The 24,836-nt window shown below is 59.1% G+C and overlaps 8 protein-coding genes across 8 annotated transcripts; 3 read left to right on the top strand and 5 right to left on the bottom strand.

The window, feature by feature from the left end:
* Positions 1 to 1,588: 1,588 nt before the first annotated feature.
* On the top strand, positions 1,589 to 4,246 carry PSEUBRA_000485 (Zn(2)-C6 fungal-type DNA-binding domain protein; the record flags this gene model as incomplete). The annotated part of the gene is made up of 1 exon (XM_059464392.1): positions 1,589 to 4,246. One exon carries the CDS (start codon positions 1,589 to 1,591, stop codon positions 4,244 to 4,246), a length of 2,658 nt encoding a protein of 885 aa, XP_059320984.1.
* A 1,385-nt stretch (positions 4,247 to 5,631) lies between these two features.
* Positions 5,632 to 7,014, top strand: PSEUBRA_000484 (uncharacterized protein; the record flags this gene model as incomplete). The annotated part of the gene is made up of 1 exon (XM_059464391.1): positions 5,632 to 7,014. One exon carries the CDS (start codon positions 5,632 to 5,634, stop codon positions 7,012 to 7,014), a length of 1,383 nt encoding a protein of 460 aa, XP_059321058.1.
* A 522-nt stretch (positions 7,015 to 7,536) lies between these two features.
* On the bottom strand, positions 7,537 to 9,681 carry PSEUBRA_000483 (uncharacterized protein; the record flags this gene model as incomplete). Its single annotated transcript, XM_016436076.2, has 1 exon — positions 7,537 to 9,681. The coding sequence occupies one exon, from the start codon at positions 9,679 to 9,681 to the stop codon at positions 7,537 to 7,539; it is 2,145 nt and encodes a 714-aa protein (XP_016295066.2).
* A 1,046-nt stretch (positions 9,682 to 10,727) lies between these two features.
* On the top strand, positions 10,728 to 13,433 carry PSEUBRA_000482 (uncharacterized protein; the record flags this gene model as incomplete). The annotated part of the gene is made up of 1 exon (XM_059464390.1): positions 10,728 to 13,433. One exon carries the CDS (start codon positions 10,728 to 10,730, stop codon positions 13,431 to 13,433), a length of 2,706 nt encoding a protein of 901 aa, XP_059320983.1.
* Positions 13,434 to 13,593: 160 nt separating this feature from the next.
* On the bottom strand, positions 13,594 to 15,930 carry PSEUBRA_000481 (Zinc finger, CCHC-type; the record flags this gene model as incomplete). Its single annotated transcript, XM_016436073.1, has 1 exon — positions 13,594 to 15,930. One exon carries the CDS (start codon positions 15,928 to 15,930, stop codon positions 13,594 to 13,596), a length of 2,337 nt encoding a protein of 778 aa, XP_016295064.1.
* A 459-nt stretch (positions 15,931 to 16,389) lies between these two features.
* PSEUBRA_000480 (Chitin synthase) lies at positions 16,390 to 19,227 on the bottom strand (the record flags this gene model as incomplete). Its single annotated transcript, XM_016436075.2, has 1 exon — positions 16,390 to 19,227. The coding sequence occupies one exon, from the start codon at positions 19,225 to 19,227 to the stop codon at positions 16,390 to 16,392; it is 2,838 nt and encodes a 945-aa protein (XP_016295063.2).
* A 747-nt stretch (positions 19,228 to 19,974) lies between these two features.
* On the bottom strand, positions 19,975 to 22,962 carry PSEUBRA_000479 (Eisosome component PIL1/LSP1; the record flags this gene model as incomplete). Its single annotated transcript, XM_059464389.1, has 1 exon — positions 19,975 to 22,962. One exon carries the CDS (start codon positions 22,960 to 22,962, stop codon positions 19,975 to 19,977), a length of 2,988 nt encoding a protein of 995 aa, XP_059320982.1.
* Positions 22,963 to 23,602: 640 nt separating this feature from the next.
* PSEUBRA_000478 (Exoribonuclease, phosphorolytic domain 1) lies at positions 23,603 to 24,733 on the bottom strand (the record flags this gene model as incomplete). The annotated part of the gene is made up of 1 exon (XM_016436067.1): positions 23,603 to 24,733. One exon carries the CDS (start codon positions 24,731 to 24,733, stop codon positions 23,603 to 23,605), a length of 1,131 nt encoding a protein of 376 aa, XP_016295061.1.
* Between the last annotated feature and the right edge of the window lie 103 nt (positions 24,734 to 24,836).

The following is a 24,836-nucleotide window of genomic DNA, read 5'->3' as shown; positions in this document are numbered from 1 at the left end:
GCAGGCTACGCGAGGCATCGGTGCGAAAATCAAATTTGAGTATGATTCAATGAAGTCCTGGTAGGATGCAGGTCCGCGGTCGGCTGCATGGCGAGCTCGATAGCGTGCCATGATCAACTTTTGACTCGCACTTCTTCGAGAGAACATGACGGGCCGCAAATTGACATCGACTGTCGGTGATCACGGCGTTGAGGGCACCAGCCTTGCATCGAAGGGTCAAGGTGTGGCGTGGCAAGCAGACGTCGCAGGACGCTCCATACGGTACGAAGGCTTGGCGCGGCAAATAATCGGGATCGGAACGGGACAGCCGAACGTTGATCTGAAGGTGATGCGTCCTAGAACAGGCGAGGCGGTCGAGACTGGATGCTAGCAAGCATGCGACCCAACGCATGATCATATGGGACTCGGCCCATTCGGGAAGTATGACACCGACTTCTTCGACGGGCCGACCCTGGCCTGTGAAAGGAAGCGTGGCCCTAGGAACGTGAGGTCGCGTTGTTGCCAATTTTCAAGTCCCGCTGAAGGCTTGCATTCGGCATCGAATGATGACCTGTCAGCATTTCACTTCTGCAGGGCAGTCTTCTTCGGGCTCGCTTGAGGCGCCGGCTTGTCGGAGGTTACTTGTCGTTGGCGCTCATCGACAACGGCGCCATGCTCGACTGAACCTTCGAGCTTGGGTGGGCGGGCTCGTCAGAGACAAGACTGGCAGGCTGGGAGAGGACGGGCGCTTCCATGTGATGATGTGGGAGCGATCGCCTTACGAGCAATCTACTATCGTCTGAGACAATGAAAGCAGAACACACGGGCGAGCCAACTTGCGTGGAGAGGTGGTGGTGGCTTGCTGCGTGGCTTGAGCCAATGGTGCGCTGGTGCAGAGGACGTAAAGAGGCGATGCAAGCGAGTGAGCGGATGAGGAGCAGGGCGTAGAAACAGCCAAAATGTAGCCCGGTCCAGCGACAGACGCCATTCGGAACCCTTTTTTGGATTGCCGCCCGGTTTTCCCTTTGCGCAGCAGCTGCTGCCGCCCCCGCGGAAATCGCCTTCTGCAATCATCTGCTTCTTCTCGACTGCGTAGATCCGCCAACTTTACTTACCGACCGACCGAACTTGCTTTCGCCCGGGCTTCCTCATCTGCAGCCTGTGTCATCTGGTGGAGTCGGAAAGCGATCTTCGAGTTGCCGACCCTTTTCATGTTGCCTCGCAACCACCTTCTGCCCTAACACGCCCCCGCTGCAACATCGAAAGGAACTGGAGACCCGCATCACCTCCCGAGCAGTCAGCCACTCGCTCTCTCGCCATCGTCACCACCACCATCGGCATCACCAGCAGCAGCAGCGGCATCACCGGCAGACGACTGCTTCCATCCTTTGACGCCGACTTGCTCGAGCTTCCCTGGCCGTGTTCATCCCCGACATACACCTCGCACATTCATCGTCTAGAGCATGCGCCCTTGATCTGTGCGATCGTCTCTCGCATCACGGCCCCTTTCGGTCAGGGCCAGGCCGCGCACGCCCGCATACATCTCGGCTTGACAGACCGAGTCGTCCTCACGGAGTCGCGCCTCGGAAGAGACTCTAGTACCACCACTATGGAGTTGATACGTCCCATCGAAGACAAGATCAAGGCCGCGAGATCCGGCTCGCGCCTCCAGAATCGAGCTTGCGACCAATGCCGTCGTTCAAAGAGGAGATGCGATCTTGCCGAGGCAGGTCCCGATGGTTTGCCCCTTCAACATGATGGTCCCTGCAAACTTTGTGTCCGCAAGAATCTCCAATGTACTACACACTGGAGCGCGCTGCAGCAAACGGTCAGCTCCAGCAGACAGGAGCTTCGTCACATCTCGCAGACATCATCGAGCTATAGCGCTCTCCAGGACCAGCTCTCCTCTCACCAGTATCTCCCTGCTGGGCTTTCGACAGCGTCCAAGAGCATGAGCGACCACATCGATGGCCTCTACATCTCGACAAAGCAGCTCTTCACCTACGTTGCGGCGTGGGAGTGGATCTGGCAGCATTTCCTCGGCTCTGGCGCAACGCCCGCAGGGGTGGGATTGGATGCGGCAGTTCATCCTCGTCGTGGTCTGCTCAGCGGCTCCGCGGCACGCGCCTGGGACGACATGATGGTGGTCAACAACGTGCCGCACGTCTCTCCCAACTTCTTCTACAGCACCTTTGTCTGCGACGAGGCATATCGACCCAGCGGCCGCTTCAAGCGGCTGCCAAAGAAAGCGGAAGAGATCTCGATGCAGGCGCTTCAGTACGCCATCGTGGCGTATGCGAGCCAGTACGGATCACAGAACCCGGGCGAATGGCGTGGCAACGAGAGCGATGTGCTTCGAAGGCGGAAGGACGCCGAGATCGCCGAGGCTGCTTGGATGCGCGCGCGCAACTATCTGATGGCGCATTCGTCCGTGACGACGTTCCGGATGGCGTATGCGCTTCACTTGTTCTGCAACACTTGCCCACCCTTGCGCAGCACCAATTCCGACCTGGACGTCGTTCAAGACAGCGTCTTCATGCTGCAGAACGGACTGCGTATGATGGACGACCTAGCAACGGATCTGCTGCGTCAGCAGGATGACGACCTCTTCGCCCTCGGCTATCAAAACACGGACGGTGCTCGAATCGACGACGAGGTTTTGCTGAGATCGGACCCGGGATATCGTGCGCGAGTTGACCGAGCGCATGCACTGAAAGACGTTGCAGAGAACCTGCTATGGTATTCGGCCATCTGCGACGCTGCTACGACAGGGGGCTTCGGCATGCCTCCGGTCGTACGGGCGAGTACGCGCGATAAGGTGGACATCGACGCATTGCAACTGTCGACCGCTTTGCTGCCAGCGACCGTCTCGCCTGCGAAATCAGCGGCGCCCGACAACGGCATGCATGTCGCCGCCGGTTCGTTCGGGTCCATGGCTGACGCAAGTGCGCCCTTCCTGCAGAACGGCTTTGGCTCGATGCCAGCCATGGCGCACAACCCTGACCAGAGCGCCCTGCAATTTGAAGACGCATCTCTGTTGAGGCTCGGACCCGGGCTCATGATGGCGAATGGCATGGATGGAGACCTTGATGCATCGACTCGAGATTGGACCGATCGAACGCACAATTCTGTGTCGACGTCGCAGGGTCTCGCATTGAACACCGACCCGAAACATCTGTTAGCTGGCGCCTTGTCCAGTCCAGTGTCGGCGGCGTCGGATTCCCCAAGCGCGTGGACCTTGGTAGCACATCGAGCGCTCCACCTTTCGAAGCAGATACCGTACAGTTTTGCCCGATTCGCGGCGGCGCCAGGCGACCCCGTCCGGGTCAAAGAGTTCTTGAACTTGTGCCAGGCCGGAGCGTCGACACAGATCATGATCTGGCAGCGCAATGGCAACTTCAGGGCATGCCTCGACAATCCGGACAGCACATCTGCCGAGCTTGCAGAGCAGTTTCAGCGAACTTGGACCATGATCCTCTTCGTGCAGCAGGTCTTCCAGCCCCTGCTGGATCTAGATGCGCATCTCTACTCGCAGATGCCAGCTTCTGCCCAATCGGTAGTGACGCACCTCATCAACCAAGTCGGCATGGGCTCGCTCATCTTTCTGGAGATCTGCAGCTTCCTGGAAGGCATGCCATGGGTGCAAGGCTCCAAGGACCCTTCGTGGCCGCGGGCCTCGAGCATGCTTCGGAACCAGCTGGATCAATCGCGAGAGATGCGAAGCGCAGTGCGTCGAAGGAGTGCGCTCCGGATCGGCAGACTGCACGGTATGGTGGCGAGGCAAGTGGAGCATACGCTTCGCAGTGGCGGTGGATCGCCGCCGCGCGATGCGTACAGCAGCGGACAGTCGTCCCCTGGTGGAGCCGGCGATCATGGCCATCGTGGAAGTGATGCAGGGCTGAGCACATCGTCCGAATTCTCTGCGCATGGTCGTATCGACATCCCCTTGCCCCAGGACGACATGATCGTGCCTGCGCTGCAGATTCACAGCAGCCGACATCCCGTGCCGACCCATTTGGCCGCTGTGCTGCACATCTCGTTCTGCGCGCTGGTGCCGGATGCGTTGCAAGAGATCAGCCAGCATGGCGTTGCGTCGTCGATGACCCTCGATGCTATCGATGCGGATCTGCGCGGGTTACAGGGCATTCTCGACTGCGTGCTGAGCTTTGGAACCGGCTTTCATCGCGAGCCAGGCCTGGAGACCGTCTTTTCCACACGGAACTGGCTCGCTCCTCACCGCCAGCCCATCATCCTTGACTTGCGCTGATCGCAGCCTTTCGACAAGCGATCTGCGCTAAAGTCGACGGAATCACGCCACCGTGGCGCTGTGCAGCTGCTCTTCACTCGAGTTCGGTGTTCCCGAGCGCTCACGACATCTTCAGTGCTCCTCTAATCACAATAAGGTCACCTGTTCTATGCTGTGGCGCTGCACCGACGCCCTGTTGGCGTTTGCGTTACTTGAGTGTGTGACGAGCTGAGCGACTCTGGAGCGGAAGGCGTAGTCGCCCTGCGAGGCCCGCTAGGCCCAACCATTTCACATCGAGTGGCTGTGCCAAGTCCAGTCACGGCTGCCGACGGAAGTCAAAGCAGTCACATCACGAAACAGAAGCGCAGAGGCTAATATCCGGTCACCCGAAAGCAATGGCTGCTCGTCGGACTCTGCGAAGCGTTGATAATGTGATACTTGCGAAGAGAGGTTATCGCAAAGATCCCGCTACGCCACAGTCACGGCGCTCGGCTAAGCCCGTCACCCGACGGTAGCGGCTCATCCGAGGATTATTCTGCTCATCGCTTTCATCCAACGAACGCCAGCTCCTCTTGACTTGAAACTGAGATGGCTGTAAGATGGTGGCTGTGCGTGTGATCATGTCGGAACCACTACGAACGGAAGCCCCGATGGGTGGCCATGTTTGGGCATTGTTCGCTCATTTCCGGCGTCATCTTCTCAGCAAAAGCATGAGTGGTAGTGTGATGGTGCAAGTGTGCGATGCTTCCGCTCCGGCGTCGCCAATGCTACGCTGTCGACGCTACGCCACCATCGAATAGCACTTGGCTGCTAATACGTTTCCGCCGCCGGCTCGATCGACTCTAAGTCGGAACCTCTCGCTGTGTCTTGTGGAGTCATCTGGACGGCGTTGCTTCCTGTCTTCTGACCCAAACACCAAGTACGTGTCCAGGTGACCCGGGGATGTGATCTCTCCCAGACGGTCGACAAAGCACGCAATCGGGTCAGATGACAAGGCGTGTCCGAAAGTGGACACCGCCGATGTCACTTTCTGGCGGTGTCTGACAGACACATCGAAGAACTTTCGAGACGAGCGGATCTTCCGCTGCTCTACTGCTGTCGCCCAACTTCTTTCACAGCCAGCGAGCGACCTCGTTGTTCGCAGGCGAATGATCAGTCCTGAAGCCTGCTCCTGCAAAGAAGGGGCGGAAGGAACGACTCAGCTCCCTAGACGCTGCTGCAGGCCGCTCGCTTCAACCGTGGCAATCGCTCAAGGACATAAAAGGCAGGCCAGAGTAGCCGTCATCTTCTCCATCCCACAACCTTCCGACACACACACACTCCAAACCAAGCCAGCTACGCAACACGCTCCTTCACATTGGCTACACAATCCTAACTACGCCTCTATACCTCAGACACTCGCAGCCATGAAGTTCCAGTCTCTGGTCCCCTTCGTCGTCCTGGCGGTCGGCCTGAGCGCCCACGCTGCACCTACGTCGTTCAACTCCGCTTCGAGCAACAGCCTCATGGCACGTAATCCTAAACCCTTCCAAGGTCTCTCCATTTTCATTCGAGGCGGCGGTCATGAGGGTGACGACGACAAGAAGTGGAGCCACGGCGGAGGAGAGGAGGGTGGTGACGACAAGGGTGGCGACGACAAGGGTGGCGACGACAAGGGTGGCGACGACAAGGGTGGTGATGAGGAAGGAGACGAGGGAGAGGAAGGAGGCGACGACGAGGGTGATGAAGGAGAAGGCGGTGAAGAGAAGGGCGTAGGCGGCAAGAAGCGTGGCGGTAAGAAGGGCGGCCACGGCGGTGGTGACGACAAGAAAGGTGGCGACGAGGGTGATGACGACGAGGGCGGCAAAGGTGGTAAGGGTGGCAAGGGAGGCGAAGGTGATGACGAGGGCGACGATGAGGGTGACGACGAGGGTGGCAAGGGCGGCAAAGGTGGTAAGGGAGGCGAAGGAGGCGAAGGCGACGACGAGGGTGATGACGAGGGTGGTAAGGGTGGTAAGGGTGGGAAGGGAGGCGAGGGTGATGATGAGGGTGACAACGGTGGCAAGGGTGGCAAGGGAGGTGAAGGCGACGATGAGGATGACGACGAGGGCGGCAAAGGTGGTAAGGGTGGCAAGGGAGGCGAAGGTGATGACGAGGGCGACGATGAGGGTGACGACGAGGGTGGCAAGGGCGGCAAAGGTGGTAAGGGAGGCGAAGGAGGCGAAGGCGACGACGAGGGTGATGACGAGGGTGGTAAGGGTGGTAAGGGTGGGAAGGGAGGCGAGGGTGATGATGAGGGTGACAACGGTGGCAAGGGTGGCAAGGGAGGTGAAGGCAACGATGAGGATGACGACGAGGGCGGCAAGGGCGGCAAGGGCGGCAAGGGCGGCAAGGGTGGCAAGGGTGGCAAGGGAGGTGAAGGCGACGATGAGGGTGACGACGAGGGCAGCAAGGGAGGCGAGGGCGATGACGAGGGTGACAAGGGTGGCAAGGGAGGTGAAGGTGACGATGAGGGTGACGACGAGGGCGGCAAGGGCGGCAAGGGTGGCAAGGGAGGTGAAGGCGACGATGAGGGTGACGACGAGGGCGGCAAGGGTGGCAAGGGAGGCGAGGGCGATGACGAGGGTGATAAGGGTGGCAAGGGAGGTGAAGGTGACGACGAGGGCGATGATGACGAGGGTGGCAAGGATGGCGAAAGCGATCACGGCGAGAAGGGTGGCCACGGACAAGGAGGCCATGGCGGTCACAAGGGTCACGGTCACGGTCACGGAGGCGGCAGGAAGGGCGGCTGGGGTCACCACGGCTACTAGGCGGGAGCCATCCATCTCGATTGCCGCCCTCTCAAACATTGGAGGAGCACGGTGTCGAGCTTCCCTCACTTCTTCCTTCTCCCCTCAAAAGCGTACGGCTCCTCTCTCATCGGTGTCCTTGCCTGATCTTCCATGTCGGGTCCATCGAACGGGCTGATCTGTCCCTACGCACAATTCTATGTCTTTCAATTGTTCACATCATGCTCACGCAGACCGACTTGAGCTTTCTATTAGGCTGAGCATCGCCTTGGCCATGCTGTGTCACCAGAAACGAATGTAAGGGCGAGAAGCGATCATAAATGTCCATTGACGCATAGATCAGACGTGAAGGTCGTGGCGACGGCATTACTATACCAAGGGAATGATCCGCGGACACATGCTTGATCGATTCTTCGTTATCGACATACGTGAAGCTGAGATGCCGCGGGGTGCTGAGGTCAGGAACGCGTGAGGAAGCTTCAGGTCAACCCACCGTGTCGTGCTGCAGAACCTTTGTCGCCAAGAAGCATCGTCCCGCGCAACTCATGGAGATTCCGCATCGCCCTTGACTTCTTTCTTCCACCAGCTCTGGAAAGTGGCTGTCTCGTTGACAGCTGGCACAGAAGTCTCGTCAGCGATCGAATCGTCACTCTTGGAAGCTGCCTTGTCCGCTGACGCCGCAGATTCAAACTTGATGGAACCTTGCTGCTGTTGAATCTCGTACCAGGCCCTCGCTTGGGCTTGAGCTGCCTGGATGCGGGTGATGGCGTTGACAAGCGATGGAGTCGCTGGAAGAGCGGGTGTTAGCGGAGGCGAAAGCGCGCGGTCCGATACCAGGAGCGGTGGAGGCGAGGCGGTCTGGCGGGTTGGCGAAGCGATCGAGCTGGGTGCCTTCACATCACCCGCTGCCCTCTCTGCCGAGTTGATGTTAGCTGCAGGAGCCATCGTAGTTCCACTCAAGCGGCTCACCGACGATGCGCCGCTCTTGCTGCTGTTAGTCCGATAGCTCGGGGGCCGAGTCTGACCGGCCGATACAGCGGTGAGCTTGGAATCTCCACTGGAGTTCAAGGGCTTAAGCTCGTCCTCCATCTCTTCTGCGTTGACCTTCGTCATCAGGCTGTCCTTGGACATGGTCTTGCTGCGCGAGTTGAGCTTGTGAAGGCTCGCGTCGCTGTCGTAGTCTGTCGTGTCGTCATCCGATTCGTCCAGAGGTGGTCTCTTGGCTGCAGCGAACTTGGCCGGGCCTCCACGAGGCTTTGTGGATCGAGCGCGACGTGCGCGTCTGCGAGATCTGGGCGAAGGAAGATTCGTGAAAGGGCTCTTTTCAAGGTCGTTTGCAGCCAAGATATTGTCGTAGGCCGCTGGGCCTCTGGAACGTCCAAAGGCGCGGGAGACCTTCTGCCATGCGGTCGGTGCTGGTTCGAAAGCGCCTGCGCGGTCGTACATTTCGGCCACAGTTTGGTGCTCGAGGCGCTCGGTGAAGGCACCTAGATACTTGTTCCACTCCATGTCCGGGTCCTCGGCTGCATGCGTGTGGAAGATGAACTCGAAAAGGAACCCAACCAGGGGACCCAGAACAGCGGCGGCGATGTAGCCTTTGAACACGGACGTGCCCCACTTGCGCCTCGCGCTCACCTCGGAGCTCGATCGGTCCAGTGCGAACAACAGCACCCACAGGTCGATCCATGAGGCGGAACTGTCGTGAGAGGGAGCAACGAGCGCCACACCGTCGAGGAAAGTGACCATGCCGATGATCGAGGTGCACATGTTGAGCAGGTGGAAGTGGATCACGCTACGTCCAGGAAGGAGGAGAGGGGCAGTGATGAGGCTGGTGCAGACTGCGATGACGATGGCGCGGATGATGAGTGTCTGGATCCCGAACATGGCGGTGATGATGAGGGTCAGGCAGGAACCCGCAAGCAGCCCTGTGAACGCGCGGGCAAAGAGTGGCCAGTGACCTGCGAGGAAGGCCCCCAGAAGCCCAGGTAGCAGCCAGATGACGAAGTACGCTGCAGAAGACACCGATTTGGACTCTCCAACGCAAATAGCTGCTGTGACGACCGTGGTGAGGAAGGAGAAGAAGAGGAAGCCGATGATGATCCCGCCTACACCGCCTGCCAGAGGAGGACCGGCAAAGAGAGGTCCGAAACGACTTCGCTTTTTGGCTCTCTCGTCGACCCTCTTCCGACTCATGCCGAGAGTGCTACCCCAGAAGAACGATGCCCAGCCGAAGAAGAGCAGGAAGAGACCGGCGATGATCCACACGATGCAGAGCAGCACGCTCATCCAGTGCTGCTCGTGCACGAGATCGGAGAGCGAAAAGACTGGGGCGAGCGTGATATTGCCGTTGCTGGAGCTTGAGACCAATGTGGCGGCGTGAATGCTAGCGATGCGCTCCGCCGATGGTCGACCTGTCTGCGGAGGTGGGTGAATGAAGTCCTCTGGCCAAGGATTGGCCTGGTGGTTGACGATGTAGCTCTGGATGGCGGTTGCGATGTCCCATGAATCGTGGCCTTGGTACGAGCCTGATAGCGATGCATCGTTCGCGAGCACGGTCATATTATGCGAGTGAGCGGCGAGGGCCATTGCAATCGCCTCTGGGTCGTGACCTTGGAAGGTGTTGTCCGGGTCATCATCACGAGTGCCGAGAACAGGTCCTGTGAGTTGTGTCAAAGGTCGGGGAGCCATGCTGGACAAGTGCTGTCACGACGGAGGTGCTCCTGCGGATGCACCCAAAGGGAGCAAGAGGACGATGGTGATAGGAATGGTAGATGGTAGGAATCGCGATTAAGATGAAGGAGTCGGACCGGGACCGCCACGCTCCGATCGACTGTAGAACCACTAGGTCTCAAGACCAGCAGTAAGGTGCGATACACTGTCTGTCTTCACGCCCAGCTGCAGGCTGATGCAAGAATGTGAGACCAACAAGAAGCAACGCCTGCACGAAGAGCAAAAAGCTTCGATGCTGCAGTCCCGTCATTCAGCACACCGCTCATGGGGCCCAAACGTGGCAACCCTTTCGAGGACCTAATGCGACCGGCTACAGAAGCTGCTCTGCCGCACAGGCTAGGAGTTTGACCAGTCATCACGTCTTCAGGGGCTAATGAGGCTAAGGATAGAAAGGAGCATGGAAGATTCTTACCGTAGCGAGCAGGGGCTTGGGGTCAAGAGCATCAACTCTATGTTGCCGAAGCTGCGCTAAGTTAGCTGCAGGCTGCGTTTGGTTCAGGGGTTCTTGCAGGACATCCTCTTGTGACCTGTCAAGATGCGCTGACTCGATCGGGTGGAGCTAATTCTGATGAGCGATTGCGATCGGCGGTCTAACAAAATAGAAAATTCCCTTGCAGCGAGGCGAGCTGAATCTGTGGATTTGACGGTAAACTCGAGATACGGAACCGCGCTACGCCGCTTTTGCCGTCTGGCTGAACCCTTAATTTACTCGGGCACGGACGACCTTGTTCTTCCACCACATTGATATCGATCCCCCTCTTTCTTAGGAGCTGCCCAGCCTCGAGCTGCATCGCAGTCACATAGGGGTCAGAACCCACAAGAAAGGGAAACGGACCCACCGTCAGAACGAAGAAGACCTAGCTTCGCAAGATCCGACAGTGATTCACCCTTCCCACGCTCCATTCGCCTCTATAAGATCACCGGATCACCCGACGGCTCTTCCTCCAGGCACGCGACTCAGCTCTTTCTCCTCGCGAGCAGAAGGTGCTCGCTGGTAGTCGATCATGTTCTCGACCTTCTTCCAGCCCTGCGAGCTCAAGCTGCATCTGCTTCAGAATGCCATCTTCCTGCATCCACCCGACCGTCCTCTGCCAGACACGCACGAGCGACCGCCCATGGCCAACGACGAGGTTGTGCGTGGTCTTGTCGAGCTCTACGTCCCTTCTACCCGACACATATCTGGTATTCGCGTGCGATTGAAGGCCGTCCAGACCATCGCCATCCTAGATCCCGCTTCTGGGCTCACCCCCGTCAGCTGGGAAGACTCCACCGTCCTCGAAAAGGTCGTCGAGATCGGTATCCAAAGCGACAAGGAAAAGCATCTCATCCATCACCATCAGCAGCGCCTCGCGTTCAACAATCGATCCGCATCCGTTGGACCTGTTCCATACGGTGCCTCTTCGTCGCAGCCTTTGCCTCGCGGTCGAAGCGCAGCGACCCCAGATCGATCAGGCCGCTCCGGATCTGCTTTCGGATTGCGGTCCAACAGCCCCGGTGGTAGTATTCCTGCTTCCATGGCGCGCGCTGTCTCGCGAGGCCGCAAGATCGCTACCGGAATGGGCAGGATCAGTCACAGCCCCTCACCTTCCAACAGTCGCTCAGCCAGTCGTGCTGCTTCACCCAACCCACCAGGTCTGTCCGAACGTGGGCGCACTGCCACGCGTGCCCCGCCCACCTACGCCTACGCTATCTCTGAAGCTTCGCAGAACCCTCCAGCAGCCGTTCCGCAGGATCAAGAGGTGGTGAGCCATAGTCTGCCCGCCAGTCAAGCCGCCACTCCTCAACGGTCGCGTAGGCCCAGCTTCTCCGACTCGCAAACACCACACGAGAGCAGTGGCCAGGAGTCTGCCACAGAGACGGACGAGCTGGCAGATCACCTCAACAGGTCCCTTGCGGTACATGCTCGTGCGGCCGATCGCAGAAGCGCCAGCGCCACGCCAGTCGAGCAGACCTCGGCAAGCACGCTCGGACGCCATCCGCAGCTGCACGTCGAGGAAGACCGAGGTAAGGGCAAGTCGAGGAGCTCTTCCATTGGCTTCTTCGGCTCTCGCAAGGCGCGCAGCAAGTCACGCGCGCCTCTGTCACGGGGCGTGTCTGGTCAACCCAGCGATCTTGTACAGGTCGAAGAGGAAGGCGGACGAGGTCGAAGAGGAGCATCCGTCCGTCCATCGATGACGCCGTCCGGCTCGTCCGGAGGCATCGCCATCACCCCCGGCTCAGAAGGCGAAGGCTGGGAAAGCGAGCCCCATCAGTCCGGTCTGGAACTCACAAAAGGCGTCCACGGCTTCGAGTTCGCCTTCATTATCCCCTGCGATGCTCCACCCTACGAACGCTCGCCCTTCGGCCGTGTCCGCTACATCATCAAAGCGACCGCCATCGGTGCCGGCCGAGCCAAATCCAACGTCGAATGCTGGCGCGACCTTTACCCAATGGTCAACCCTTCTCCCGACAGCGGTCCTACCCCGCTCACCGTCCTGTACAACGACATGCACCCCACCGTCGGCCTCGTCTCGATCGCCTGCACGTCGAACAACATCTCGGTCGGCGGCGTCTTCAACATCGACGTGAACTCTCCCAACCCACCTTCAGACCTCATCGTCTACCTCGTCCGCGTCTCGCTGGAGATCACCATCGAGCTCACCACCAAGCGCAAGGGCAAGCAAACCGTACCCGTCCAGCGTCACAAGCTCTTTGAAAAAGGCTGGGTCCCTCCCAAGAACAACGACGGCTCGCACGGCGACGGCAAGAAGACCGACGGTTTCGTCCGCAACTGCGGTAGAGAGGACGCATGGACAGTCCAAGGCATCGCCCGTATGCCGGACGACAACCACGTGCGCGCTTCCACCGTCGCAGCCAGCAAAGCGGCCATCCGATTCAGCCACGTGCTCGTCGTCGAAATCGTCCACTCCCGCAAACCTCCCGGAAGCACCGCCCGCACGCCCGAGGAAGAAGCCCGCGAACGCCGACTCAAAGTGTTCGCCCTACGCCAACCGGTCCTCGTCCCCAGCTGCTGTTGCGCATACGACGCCGTTACGCTCCCCGCCTACTCGGCCGCTCCGGACCCCAACAGCCGTCGCGCCGAGATGCCGTACGACCTATCCTCCTTCTCCCACCACCCGCCTTCTTCGGAAGACCACCCCTCCGATGCACCCAACACGAGCACGCAGGTCAATGGGCAGAGTCAACTCTTCTGCGTGTGCGGCATGTCGTTGCAGGACCTCTCCGCCCAAGAACGCGCCTTGATCCCTACAGCGCCACTCGACGTGATGGGCGGCGAACTGTTCCGGCATCAGGGGAAGATCGGCGAGCTACCACCGCGACTTGACGGCAGCAGGAGGCGCAGCCCGTCGACGTCGAGTAGCGCCAGTGGCATCGTGGCGAGTTTGCGCGGGAGACGGGGGTCGAGCAGCAGCACGCGAACGGCGAACGGCAATGGAGGGGAGGTCACCGCCAGTTTGAAAGGCAGGAGTCCAAGTATCAGTTCTGCATTCCGGGCGAGACGCGGAAGTAGCAGTAGTGGAGCTGGATTCATGGGCGGTGTCGGACTGGGCAGGGGCGAGAGCGTGAGTAGGAGCAGCGCGATCAGCAGGATCAGTGCGAGTGCTGGGGCGGGAAGGGTGGGCAGTCCGAGTCGTGGAAGAGGGGGTGAGGGGAGCAGCGGGCCCAGTGGCAGCGGGACCAATGGCCAAGCGTCGAATGGTGCTTTGTGAATGCCGAAGAAGCGCGCTCAAAGATGGAGTCGGCTCACACTGCGCAATACCAAACTCGTTCACCGATCCAATTTGCTCTGTACTTTGTGAGAGGGTGTCAATGTGCCCTTTGATTGCGTGGATTCAGACCATTTGAGGAACGACGCAGCGAAGATGATGCTCAAAAGTAGCTGCCGCGGTACTTGCTGCCTCCTCCGCGTACTTTCTCGCCTCCTCCGCCTCCTCCGCCGCCACCACCACCACCACCGCTGTTGCGGTTCGGCCTGCCACCGTTGCCGCCGCCATTCCGGCCACCGCCACCTCCACCGCCTCCGCCTCCACTGCGGCGAGAACGGCCACTCTTCTTACCCCCACTCTTCTTACCCCCGCCACTGCCACCACCCCTGCCATCGAGACCGCCACCAGCACCGCCATTCTCGTACCGCTCCTTCTTACTCGAGAATCGTCCACCCTTGTAGCCCTTTCCAGTGCCGCTACCGTTGCTGCCCCTCCCGCCGCTGCTGCTGCCGGCACCGTCGCCGTTGTGAACCCACCCGGTATGCACTGCTTCTCTCGACCTCATCTGCACCGGCTCGCGCTGTGACCTGGTGACCTTATCGCTGCGACTGTTCTTCCCATCCCCACGTCGCTTCTTCGCTCGTCTCCCATCATCCGAGTCCGAATCGCTACTGAAATCGTCCCTGAAACTGCTATCGCTATCCACCTCGATCGGATCATCCTTCTCGCCCTTCCTCCTATCCCCCTCACGCTCGTCCCTTCTCGCCTGCCGCCTCTCCATCCTCGCCGCCCTCCTTGGCCCTTCGGTGCGCACAATGTCCTCCGTCGTAGGCAGGTCCTTCGTATCCTGCCCCGCCTTTTCCATCCGCGCCCGCTTCTCCAACGTGTGGCGGATCTTGTCAGCGAATTCCGGGTGGTCTTGCCGATCTTGTAGCCATTGCACGAAGAGGTGTTCGGGTAGAGGCTTCTTACCTTGCTTCTGCTCCTTGCGGGTGAGGTAGCCGCCTTTGACGGGGACGGCTTTGGTGCGACCGAACGAGACCAGGCCGTCCTTGTCGACGACGTGGGGCTGGGTCGAGCGCGGGGATGAGATCGTATGCCGGCCAATGGCGAGGCTGCCACTGGCGGGCGCGCCTCTTTTGCCAGTGGGCGTGCTTCGCCCGGACGAACTGGCAATCGCATCGCCGGCAACGTGCATCGTGGCGCTGCTGCCGACGCTGAACGTGAATTGCGAAGAGGGCATCTGGAACCCGGCCAGCGGTGGGGCGCCAGGTAGCATCTTTGCAAACGGCCCCAAGCGCGAGACAAACTCCGAAAAAGCAGAAGGCTCGTTGGTGCCTCGTGTCGGATTGCAGCGTGGTTCGGGGCAGTCATCGCCCCAGTGATTGCCTGGCGTGGAGCAGTTGTAGCACCACCGTGTGGCGGGGTCGAACTGCGACGCTCCGGAGCTAGAGGGCAGTTCGGGCTCGCCAGCAAGAACAAACTCGTCATCCGAATCGGAGATCTCTGCCGGATCAGGTTCGAGGTCGCGTCGTGGATCGCGCGCCTTGCCGCCGTGTTGCAGCTTGAAGAAGGCTTTGGCTCGGTAGCGGTCGTAGTCCGCGAGGGTGCTGTAGGTGTATACGCGCCACAGGGTGGGGCAGAGCGTCTTGACGTGGGTGTAGGAGCCGCATCGCTCGCATTCTTCGCTCCGCGGTCCTCGTCGTGGTTTCGGGCAGGTACGCGTCTGGTGGCCCATACCACCACAGCGGAAGCAGCTGGTGGACATCGGGCAGAAGCGCGTGGGGTGGTCGTCCATCGCTCCGCAGGCGAGACAGTGCTGATGTGGGCAGTGACGTCGGTCGTGGCCGAGCTCGCCACATGCAAGGCACTGCTCCTTTGCTCTTCGTTCTGCCTTTTCTTCCGCGCCGTAGTATCGATTGGCGGTTGATGGATCCATGTCCAGCTGCTCGAAGTCGCCCATGTCGCCCTCGAGATCTTCCTCGTCGTTCGCAATGTCTGCGGGGAGATCACGGGATGGTCCGGACGAGCTGCCGCCAGGCTGTGTTGTGCTGTTCTCGCCTTGAGGCATGACATTGACGTGACTCGGCAAGAGCAGACCAGCCTCGACGTGTGTGTCTGCCTGCTCGGCTTTCGCCTCGTTCTCCAAAGCGATCTCCTGATCCACGTCCATGTCGCCAGCAGTGTCGAGGACGAAGCTCATTTCTCCGACCTCGCCTACTTCACCTTCCTCCATGTATGCGCCTTCTTCTGGATCTTCATCGTCTTGCACCTCGATCGCTTGCTTGCTCGAGGCGTCTGCTCTGCTGTTACTGCCGCTGGCAGGATCACTGGAAGTACTCGCTACTCCATTCGCTTTCGCGTGTTGCGTCGAGTGCGAAGCTTTGGTTGCCTTTGTCGAAGTCTCGTTGGCTGCCGATGCACGAGACGAGGAAGCAGCCTGCTCGACAGACGACATCGCTGCCTGCTGCGCAGCAGCGACCACCTCGTTCGCGTCCATGGTCGGATCCCTACAGCCCTTGCAGGCGTCGTATGCTGGAAGTCGAGAAGCTACTCCTAGCAGGCCATCTCAGCAGGAGACTGCAAGCTAGAGGACTGAGCCGTGACTGAGGAGCGGTGTTGGCGTTTTCGATCAGGTGACAGATGTGACAGTAGAGACGAAGGGGTATATGCTCAGCTCGAAAGGGTGGTTGATGAAGTGACGCATGCAAGCCTGCGAGGGAGGGTCTTTTCAGAGAGAGCACGCAGGGCCCTTGCAGCCAGGCGAGATTTTTTTTTAGTCAAACTTTTTGTTTTTGGCACGGCTTTCTTCTCAAGTGGAGGCACAAATCGGCGATACGCGTCGCTAGTGCCCGTCGTTGAGGCCATCTTGATACTCAGACACCATATCGGAGAGGTAAGATCATCAAAGTCCGTAAGATTATAGCATCAGGTCATGTGTATGTGTGGCCACCTCTCTCTACTCTCCCGAGAACAGCCGCTTGATGAGGTAGATTGTCGACCCCATCATCCTGAACAGCGCCAGTCCGGCTACCGAGTACAGCAGGAAACCCATGTAGATGGTCCTCGTGCCAATCGAGCTGATGTTCAAGATGCCCACCACCAGCGCTGCGTTGCTCAAGGACCAGCAGAGAACTACGTTGGTGCGCACAGTTGCGTAGTAGTCTTTCTGCTTAGTCTCCTTGTCTCTTGCTGCTGGTCCCGCTTTGGGCGGCTTGTTGGAGAGCACATGGATGGCATCATCGTAGGCGTCGTTGATATCCGTAGACTCGGTGGGGATCGCAACTTCGACCTGGTTCGTGCTGCCCTTGCCACCGACGACTCCGAGATCCGTCATCACCGTGTCCGACCCCTTGGTGCCCCACGAAATATCGTTGATGTTGGCAAATGCATAGATGCTGATCACGTTGACGAACGTCGGTGCCAGCAACAGGTACTGGACGATCGAAGTGATCATGTGCATCGGTTCGAGGAACATGATGCTCGCAATCGTCCAGACACCAAACGTCGCGGCGAGCGAGATGACGATGTTGACAAAGATGCGGTTGGTCACCAACGACTGTGCACCAGGCCCATTGGCCCCCGTCGCATTCATGATCGAGCTCACCGCAAGGTAGATCGCCGCGCCCGTCATGTACACCGTCAGTAGCGCAAAGACGACCATCGCCAGTGTATAGCCGAACTTGCTGCCCGCAGGACGATTGCCCATGGACAGCAGGAAACAGAAGATGATGAACGCGATGTAGATGTACGACAGCACCAGGTTGGGGACCTTGAGCGCCGGGATGAGATCGCTCATCGCGCTCGTGAGAATGAAGAAGGCGATGAAGAAGTTGGCCATACCGAACCACGAGAAGATGAGCTGCACCGTCTGGTAGATGATCTCGATGTGCAGCGCGAATTTGCGTCCGAAGGAATGCGAGGAGCGGTAGATGTAGCCAAACTTGATGATCGAGTGGATGCCGGCGAAGAATGAACCATTGAGCCATCGGCGACGCTGCGAGATCAGCTCGGGGACTTGATCGGGTACGTCGGTGACAGCCTGAGCCGACTTAACGTAGTGCAGGATCCAGGCACTATCGCGCTTCGACACCAGCTCCCAGCACAAGATTCGGTCCTCAGCAAGATACATGTTCGATGTGAAGACGTCGGCGTCCGACTGACCACCATGCAGCGTCTCACCCTTGAAGTACGAGCACAGCGGTCCTTGTCCGTGCACATCATTTTGCAGCGCGATGTATCGATAGGCAGAGAAAGCACCGGGCAGCACAGTGATGTAGCCAAAGACCGACTCGAGCGGTTTGTCGAGGATGTTGGACATCTTGTACTCGAAGTTCTGCGCAGCTACTAGCGGGTTGAGTAGCGCACTCCAGAACTTGCCCTTGAGCGCGACAATCTCACCGCAAGCACCGCCGACGTTGGAGTTGATGTCGAATGCCTTCCAGAGATGATAGATGGAACGAGGCCGTGGCATGGTACCCACGTCGAGCAAGACACAGATATTGGGCTGCAGAATCTGACCAAAGGCATTGAAGAACCACCGATGCGAGTTGATTTTCTTCTGATTACGCTCCTTGAGGCAGAAGAGGATCTGCACGGGCATGATGCCCTTTTCGCGACCCTTAAAGTGCATGCTCGGGTCGATCGAGAGCTGCGCAGTGTATTCGTAGATATGCGCCGTGACGGGCTTGCCATTGACGACGTTCTTACCCACTCCCTCCTGGTAGACACCCATGGCGGCGAGACAGGACAGCGTGCGCGAGTTGATCTTGAGTCGACCGTCTGAGACAATGCACACAACCACCTTCTTCCAGCCTTCCTTGCCCCACGTCTTGGAGCGCTCTCGAGTACAGAGATGGGCGATGTTGGTCATTACACCGTGCATGGTGCGGGTAAAGAGCTCCTCGTCCTCGTTGTACATGGTGAGCACGATGAAGAGCTCGGTTCGGCGCGGTGGGTCGAAGAGCACCTGTCGGAGCGTGTAGCGCTCGTCCTTGAAGTTGTCGGGATCGCAGGTGGCGGCGGTGTAGCGCATGTGGGTGAACTCGCGAGACTCTCGGTCGTTGAGCTTGTCAAGGAGCTTGGAGGGGACGGGACAGTCAAGCACGAGGTTGCCGTGGTAGAGCTCGACTCGCTTGAGCGTCTTGTATCGCCTCGGCACACGCTGCGGAATCTTTCCGTAGCGAACACCTCCCACTCCGTTCTCGAGCATGGTCGGATCGAAGCCTCCAGGCATGTAGCCGTCGTCGTGTGATGCAGCAGGGTTACGAAGGAGCCTTCCTCTTGCCTGGCCATTGACTGCATCTTCGTCCATCACATCATCGTCTCCGTCAGCATACTTGTCTACAGGTCCGACGTGGTTTCCGTTTTCATCGAAGTGCGAGGCGGGTGCATAGGCATAGTTGCCGTTCCTTGGCAAGAGTGGTACGTCGCCAGTGCGGTCGTCGAAGGGGTCCACACCGGCATGATGAGGTTGCGAGTACGTGTAAGGATTCGCCATGTGTGGCGAAGTCATATGCGGAGGAGGATAGGAGGAGCGTGACTGGTCGTAAAAGTCGGTGGAGGGATGCTCGTAGCCGGTGTGATCGCCTGATGCGGATGGGGGCATGTAGGGGTCGAAAGAGACGTGAGGCGGCGAGGTGGGCTCTGCACCCAAATCATAAGTTGGGTATGCGTTGTGACCGTGTGAGAGTGGTTGCTGTTGCGCTTCTGAGGTCAGGGGGTAGCGACGATCGGGCGACTGATAATGCGCTTCATCGGACGGTGGCCCACCTCCGTATGGATAGCGAGGCGGCATGTTTGTGCAGGATCGTGAATGCGACGGAGGGATCGAGGTGGGCTCCTGCGCAATGAAGTGGGTTCTTGGTCCAGAGGCTCCGTCCCTGTTGAGCTGCGATACCAGCGTTTGAGAATATCAACGAGGATTCCTGTGGGCGCTGATGGTGGATGCAGTGACAATGAGGGCGGGATCGCTCGTGCCTTCTGGCTTGCAGATCGTGGTCAGAAGAAAGGCCACGCACGAGCAGAGGGTCAAGTTGATGAAGCGCGGGAAACTTCGGAAGAAGCAGCAATGCGCAAGTGGCAGTGCGCACCACTACAACACAGGATGAAGCAGCTGACCTTGTCTTCGGCTGTGTGTGTTGTGTTGCTCTCGAGGATTTTGCTGCGCTGCGCCGTCATGCAGTTGATTTACGCGCCAGGCTGCCTTGTTTTCTCTCAGATCGACACAGCCGGACCCTGAACTTTGGCCTCAAGCACGCGCCCTCTCTCTTGGCGGAACAAAAACTTGAAACCCAAAATGCCGCCCCTGAGCGCGCGCGCGTGACTGACAGCTGCACATCTCTCCTGTGCACCGCCTTTCACATCTTGCTGAACAATTCTTATGCCAAGAAGGCCTCCCGAACCCTTCTCAGCCAGATGTCGGCTTCAACGGTGCTTGGCGGTCATACAAGTCTCAGTGAGAAGAGTCCAGTCAGTCAGCCATTCGATAAGAGTGAGGATGCTTTTCGAGTCCAGGTCGACAATCTGCCATGCTAAATGAGATTCAGGAACGCGGGTCCAGCGGCTGATACGCAGGCAGTCCTTCTTCTTCGGTCAATCGTTGCTCGCCTTCCACCTCCTGCAAGCCAGACAATCGCTGCGTTCCACTTCCGCCGGCCACAGATGCAGACGGCTGTGCTTCAACTCCGTACAACTCCGCTTGCTGCTGTTGGCGGCTGAGACGTGCTTGCTCCGCGTGCCTCTGCACCTCGGCGGCCTCCCGCTGCGCTTCCAACTCTTTTGGCTCCCTTTCGCTCAGGTTGAACGACGCGGGCAGTGTCGTCGTAGGCAGCCCGGAACCCGATGCAGGGAGCACTTGAGTCGCTTTACCAGCTGCGACACTCGAAGCTGCTCCACCGCTCAATGTCGTGGCATCGACGAGCCAGCTGCCCAGGTAAGACACCGGTGCCGAGCTTCCGACAGAGGACGTCGCAATGGGGCCGGAGGACAGCTCAGCGACAACCTGACGGATGCTGCCTTCGGCGACAGAAGCGTGGTCGGCTGGGTATTGCAACTCGATCAAGTAGTTGCTTCGCCAGACGCTGCTCCCCGCAACGGGCGCGTCCACCATGGATGCCGGCCGGCGATCCATCTTGCGCATAGAGACAGCCTCCAGCCGCTGAAGCTGCGACACCACTCGGTCCAGCGTGCTCGCTTGCCCGCTGTAGCTGCCTGCCTCGGCAGTCAGATCAGAGGTCAAAGCATCACTGACGCTCAGCAGCGACCTACCCGTCTTACCTGCTGGCGATGGCAGGCTGTAGAGTTGCGTGATCGACGGAGGCAGAGCGTTGACAGCCAGCAAGCCTTCAAGAGGCTCGCTTGCCAAGATGAGGAATCGAGTTCGGTTGTCCTTGACATCCTGAATCTTGGAGCGCAGCACACGGACGCCAATGGTAGTGACAGCTGCCTCAGCCCCTACCGCCGCTACAAGCGAGTTGGATGAGAAGCCCAGCGACTCGTGTGCGTGGTCGACGGAGGCCGACGACCTGCCGGGCGCAGTGCCAGCCTCGAACTCAAGCGCCGTAACAGCAGCCGCGGCTGTGGATTCCACCGCCTTCTTCTTGGCCTGCGGCAAGTAGCGAGTGAGGTAGTGTGAGCATTGACCCAGCGCTTGCTCGTGTGAGATGACATTGGTGATGTTCGAGAGCGTGTCGTCGCGGATCGATGCGTTGGGATCCGTGTCGCCTTGCAGCTGCAGCAAGTGATGGTAGGTCTTTGGTCCACAAAGCAGGGCGTGATCGACCGACAGGCAAGCTTCCCCGACGATGTGCAGCTGTGCGCCATCTGCAGGCTTGAACGCATGGCGATCGCCGTTGCTGATGCCCAGAAATTTGTCGAAGGTCTCGCGGACCGGCCCAAAAGTGCTGTTCTCCACAGGCACAATTGCGATCTTGGCGTTGCCTGGAGTGCCTCGGCGAACAAAGTCAATGGCACCAGTGATGCTCTGCATCGGGATCAGATTGGTGCCAGCTTCGCCGAACACCTTGAGAGCCGCTTGGTGGCTGTAGGTGCCTGTGGGGCCCAGATAAGCCACAGCGCCGGCAGAGATGGAGGCTGATCGTTGACTCGCCGACGACCGACGCGGTCGGAGTGTGCCTGACTTGGGTCCACCGGGTCCTGTCGGAACGACGCCCGTCTCCGCCACCGTAGGACCAGGAGGGCCGGGAGGCGAGAGGGGCTCCTCGTCTTGCGCAGCAGAGCCACCAGCGACTGCCGGCAATGCAGCCGGATCAGCGAAAGGGTTGGTGGTCGGCGAACGCAGCGTGTCGACAGTGGTGGCCGAGGGGCTGCGCTGTGGACGTGGCGGAAGCAGCGGAGCGGGCAAGGCGGTGGGACTGAGATTGAGCTTCTGACTCGATCCACTGCTGCTGGTCTGCGTCGCTGCTGTACCTGGCTGAAGGAGGTCGCTCCGCTCAGACGAAATGCTAGGTCTTCGTTGCGAGATAGGAGTAGCGCTTGGCACCTGTTCATCCTGAAGCTCTGACTTGTGCGAGACGGCGTACGATACCGTGTCGGCGCGGCCCAGGCTTGTGGTGGCCGAAAGCGCCGATTCCGCCGGTAGATCGGGAAGGGACAGATCAGGTTTGAAGGTCGAGAGCGCCGAGGCGAGAGCCGCACGCACCTCGGCGGTTTTGGATGCGCCCTCCCAGAGCGGGATGCTCTCCCCTCTTGGCTTGACGGTGGCAGGGAAGGGCGATTTCTCGGTGGAGATGGTAGTGGTAAGCAACTTGCCGTATCGTGCAACGAGAGCCATCTTCTCGCCGAGCTCGATGAGACTGTCAAACATGGCAGCGTATCCATCCTGGACGCTCTCGCGCTTGACGCGGCTGAGGTATTCTTCGTCGGCTTGGTCATCGCTGATCAGGTCACGCAGGCGAGCCTCTGCCTCTTGAATGCGCGCGCTTCCTGCTGCGATAGCGCGCTCGGGCATGAGAGCATGGAGCTCCTTCTTGAGTTTGCTGCGATTCGCTCTTCGTTGTCCAAGCTCCATCTCGGCCTTTTCAAAGCGCTTGAGGCGGCTGCGTGCTTGTTCGGATCGCTGGCCGTGAGCCGTTTCGAGCTGGCCGATCTCGTGCCAGACGTACGCGAGACGGTCAGCGACGTCAACCAGCATCTCGTCTCCACCGCTGTCGTCCCGCTTCTCGGGGAGGTGATGCTGTCCCCACACGAAAGTGGCCTTGGCGAGGCTCTTGGCTTCGCGACCCGCTGCTTCGTGATCGATGTTGAAGCCCTTGATGGCCTGGCTGAGCAGGTGGAACTGACGCGTAGACTCGTAACGAGGGTCGACCGAGGCGAGACCTTGGCGGAAGAGATGAGGCATGGAGCCCTTGTAGGTGAAGCCGGAGCCGCTAGTGGAGCCCGAGGGATTGGCGGCATCGCTTGAAACAGAGGCGTCGCCTGCTTGGCCGGCGGAAGAGGCGGCGTGGTGCGCCTGCAGTTGCTGAGCAGCCGCTTCAGCACGCTCTCTTGCCTTTGCGAAGAACGACGTCATGTTCAGCGGTAACGACTTGTACTTGACTGGATGATGATGGTAAGCAGGAAGGCGGGTGTGGTTGGTGCGGTTGAAGTCAAGTTGACCGCCCAGTCTCAGTTTGGCTTGAATCGACCAGAAGGGTGCTCAGCAACGCATGATTCACCAAATTCGCCTCTGACTGCGCTGCTGCCGTTTTTTCTTCGCACGGAGCACTCCGCTTCTCCACATGCTTCCAGGTCACGGAATCAAGCACAGGCTCGAACCCTCGATACTGGCTTCTCGACGCTCGCACTCGTGCGTTTGATGCCGAGCTGTCATGATGGTGAGGCAGGGGAGATTCGCAGGGCAGCGTGTCGTGTGAGGCGGCTATGCGGTCGTCTAGGCAGTGCAGCGCCTCATTCTTCGGCGCCTCCTTTTCGTGGCCTCAATTTACACAGCCCAGCTTTGTATCAATCTTCGATGTCGGAGCTCAAACGACTCCTCATGTCACACATGGCTTCTTCCTTGAGATTCAGCATGCAAAAGCGGCTTCTCACTGCCCTTGTTTGGACCAAAGATGTTCGAGAAGTCCATCGCATCCTTGAGCTTGGCCGCTGAAAGGCGACAATTTGACTTCTTGATTCTGAAGGTACAATTACAAGTCAAAGCCGAGACCATGTTATGCGTCTACATCCATCGAGCCATGTGCCGAAGCTTGAACCTGTTCGTCTTGATCGTCCGCATCGGCTTGTCTCGACAATTGCGTGAGCAAAGCTTCGGCCAGCCGAGCTGCTTGAACGCTTCCAATACGGATAGCCTCGCTGACGCGCTTGAAGGAGATCTCTTCTGTTCCCTCTGTGCGAACCGAGAGCACTTTCGAGGTGCGTGTCGCCAGCACTTGAACGCGGGAGCCGACACAAGCTTCCTCGTCTACATCGGCGTCGAGCAGGTAGCTGTTGGGAAGAATGTTGACCGTGATGCAGAGCGGCAGATTCTGTCGTCCGTCCAGTGCCGCTCCATCCTCGCCGCTGTGCTCGAGCTCAAAGTCGACGACTTTCGAGTCGGAGCCCGATCCCTTCTTTGATGTGGCAGCTGCGCTACCTTTCGGTTTCTTCTTGAGCAAGCCCTTGATTCCCATCTGATCGAGGTCGCCCTGCGCATTCGCGAAAGCCCCCTGCACCGCGTTGCCCGACTCATCTATTGTCGCTGGTGCCTCGAAAGCGACGCCGCGAGTCACCGGCACACGCGTATCGTAGAACGCGGCGAATATCGCAGCGAACGCGGCGTCGAAGAGATTGCCTCCTGATAGTGAGTTGACAAGGAGATCTATGTATATTGTCCAGTGCTTAGCATTGGCGATGATGAGCAGTTGGTGCAATGGCAGAGGACTCGACCGCGGCGAGAATGCCGAGTTGACCATGGAAGAAAGCGAGATCGATAGCGAGTCCAGCACCTTGCTGTCGAAGGAGTGCACAAGGGACTGCGAGTAGTCTACGGAGCATTTGATCCTGCCCGTCTTTCTACTTTCGCTCGCCAAGTCCAATTCGTCCTGGGTCTGGAATTCTGCTTCGCCGTCCTCGTCGTCGCTGTCGTCTCCGAAGCTGCTGACTTCGGCTTTGATGCCGCAGAAGATCTCTGTGCCGCCAAGCGTGATCTGTGATGAGCCGTTGGCTTGTGCAGCAACTCCTGTGTCGATGTCGAGAGATCGGAAGGCGAGAAGATGCCGTCCATCGGACCGTTGCGGTGGATTCGAGGTGAGGCCACGCAGGAAAAAGTCGCCCTGCGACCGTGAGAGTACTTGAGGTGGCATGTCGTAGCGATTCCTTGGGTGATGTTGGAAGGATGACGGGAAGAAGATGTGAGAGAGTATCGAGAAGGAGGTGCATGAGCTTCAGCGCCAACCAAAAATTTCG

This window comes from Kalmanozyma brasiliensis (genome assembly GCF_000497045.1).
Source record: "Kalmanozyma brasiliensis GHG001 unplaced genomic scaffold PSEUBRA_SCAF1, whole genome shotgun sequence".
In the NCBI taxonomy this organism is placed as follows: domain Eukaryota; kingdom Fungi; phylum Basidiomycota; class Ustilaginomycetes; order Ustilaginales; genus Kalmanozyma; species Kalmanozyma brasiliensis.
This window is presented reverse-complemented; position numbering and strand designations above follow the sequence as displayed.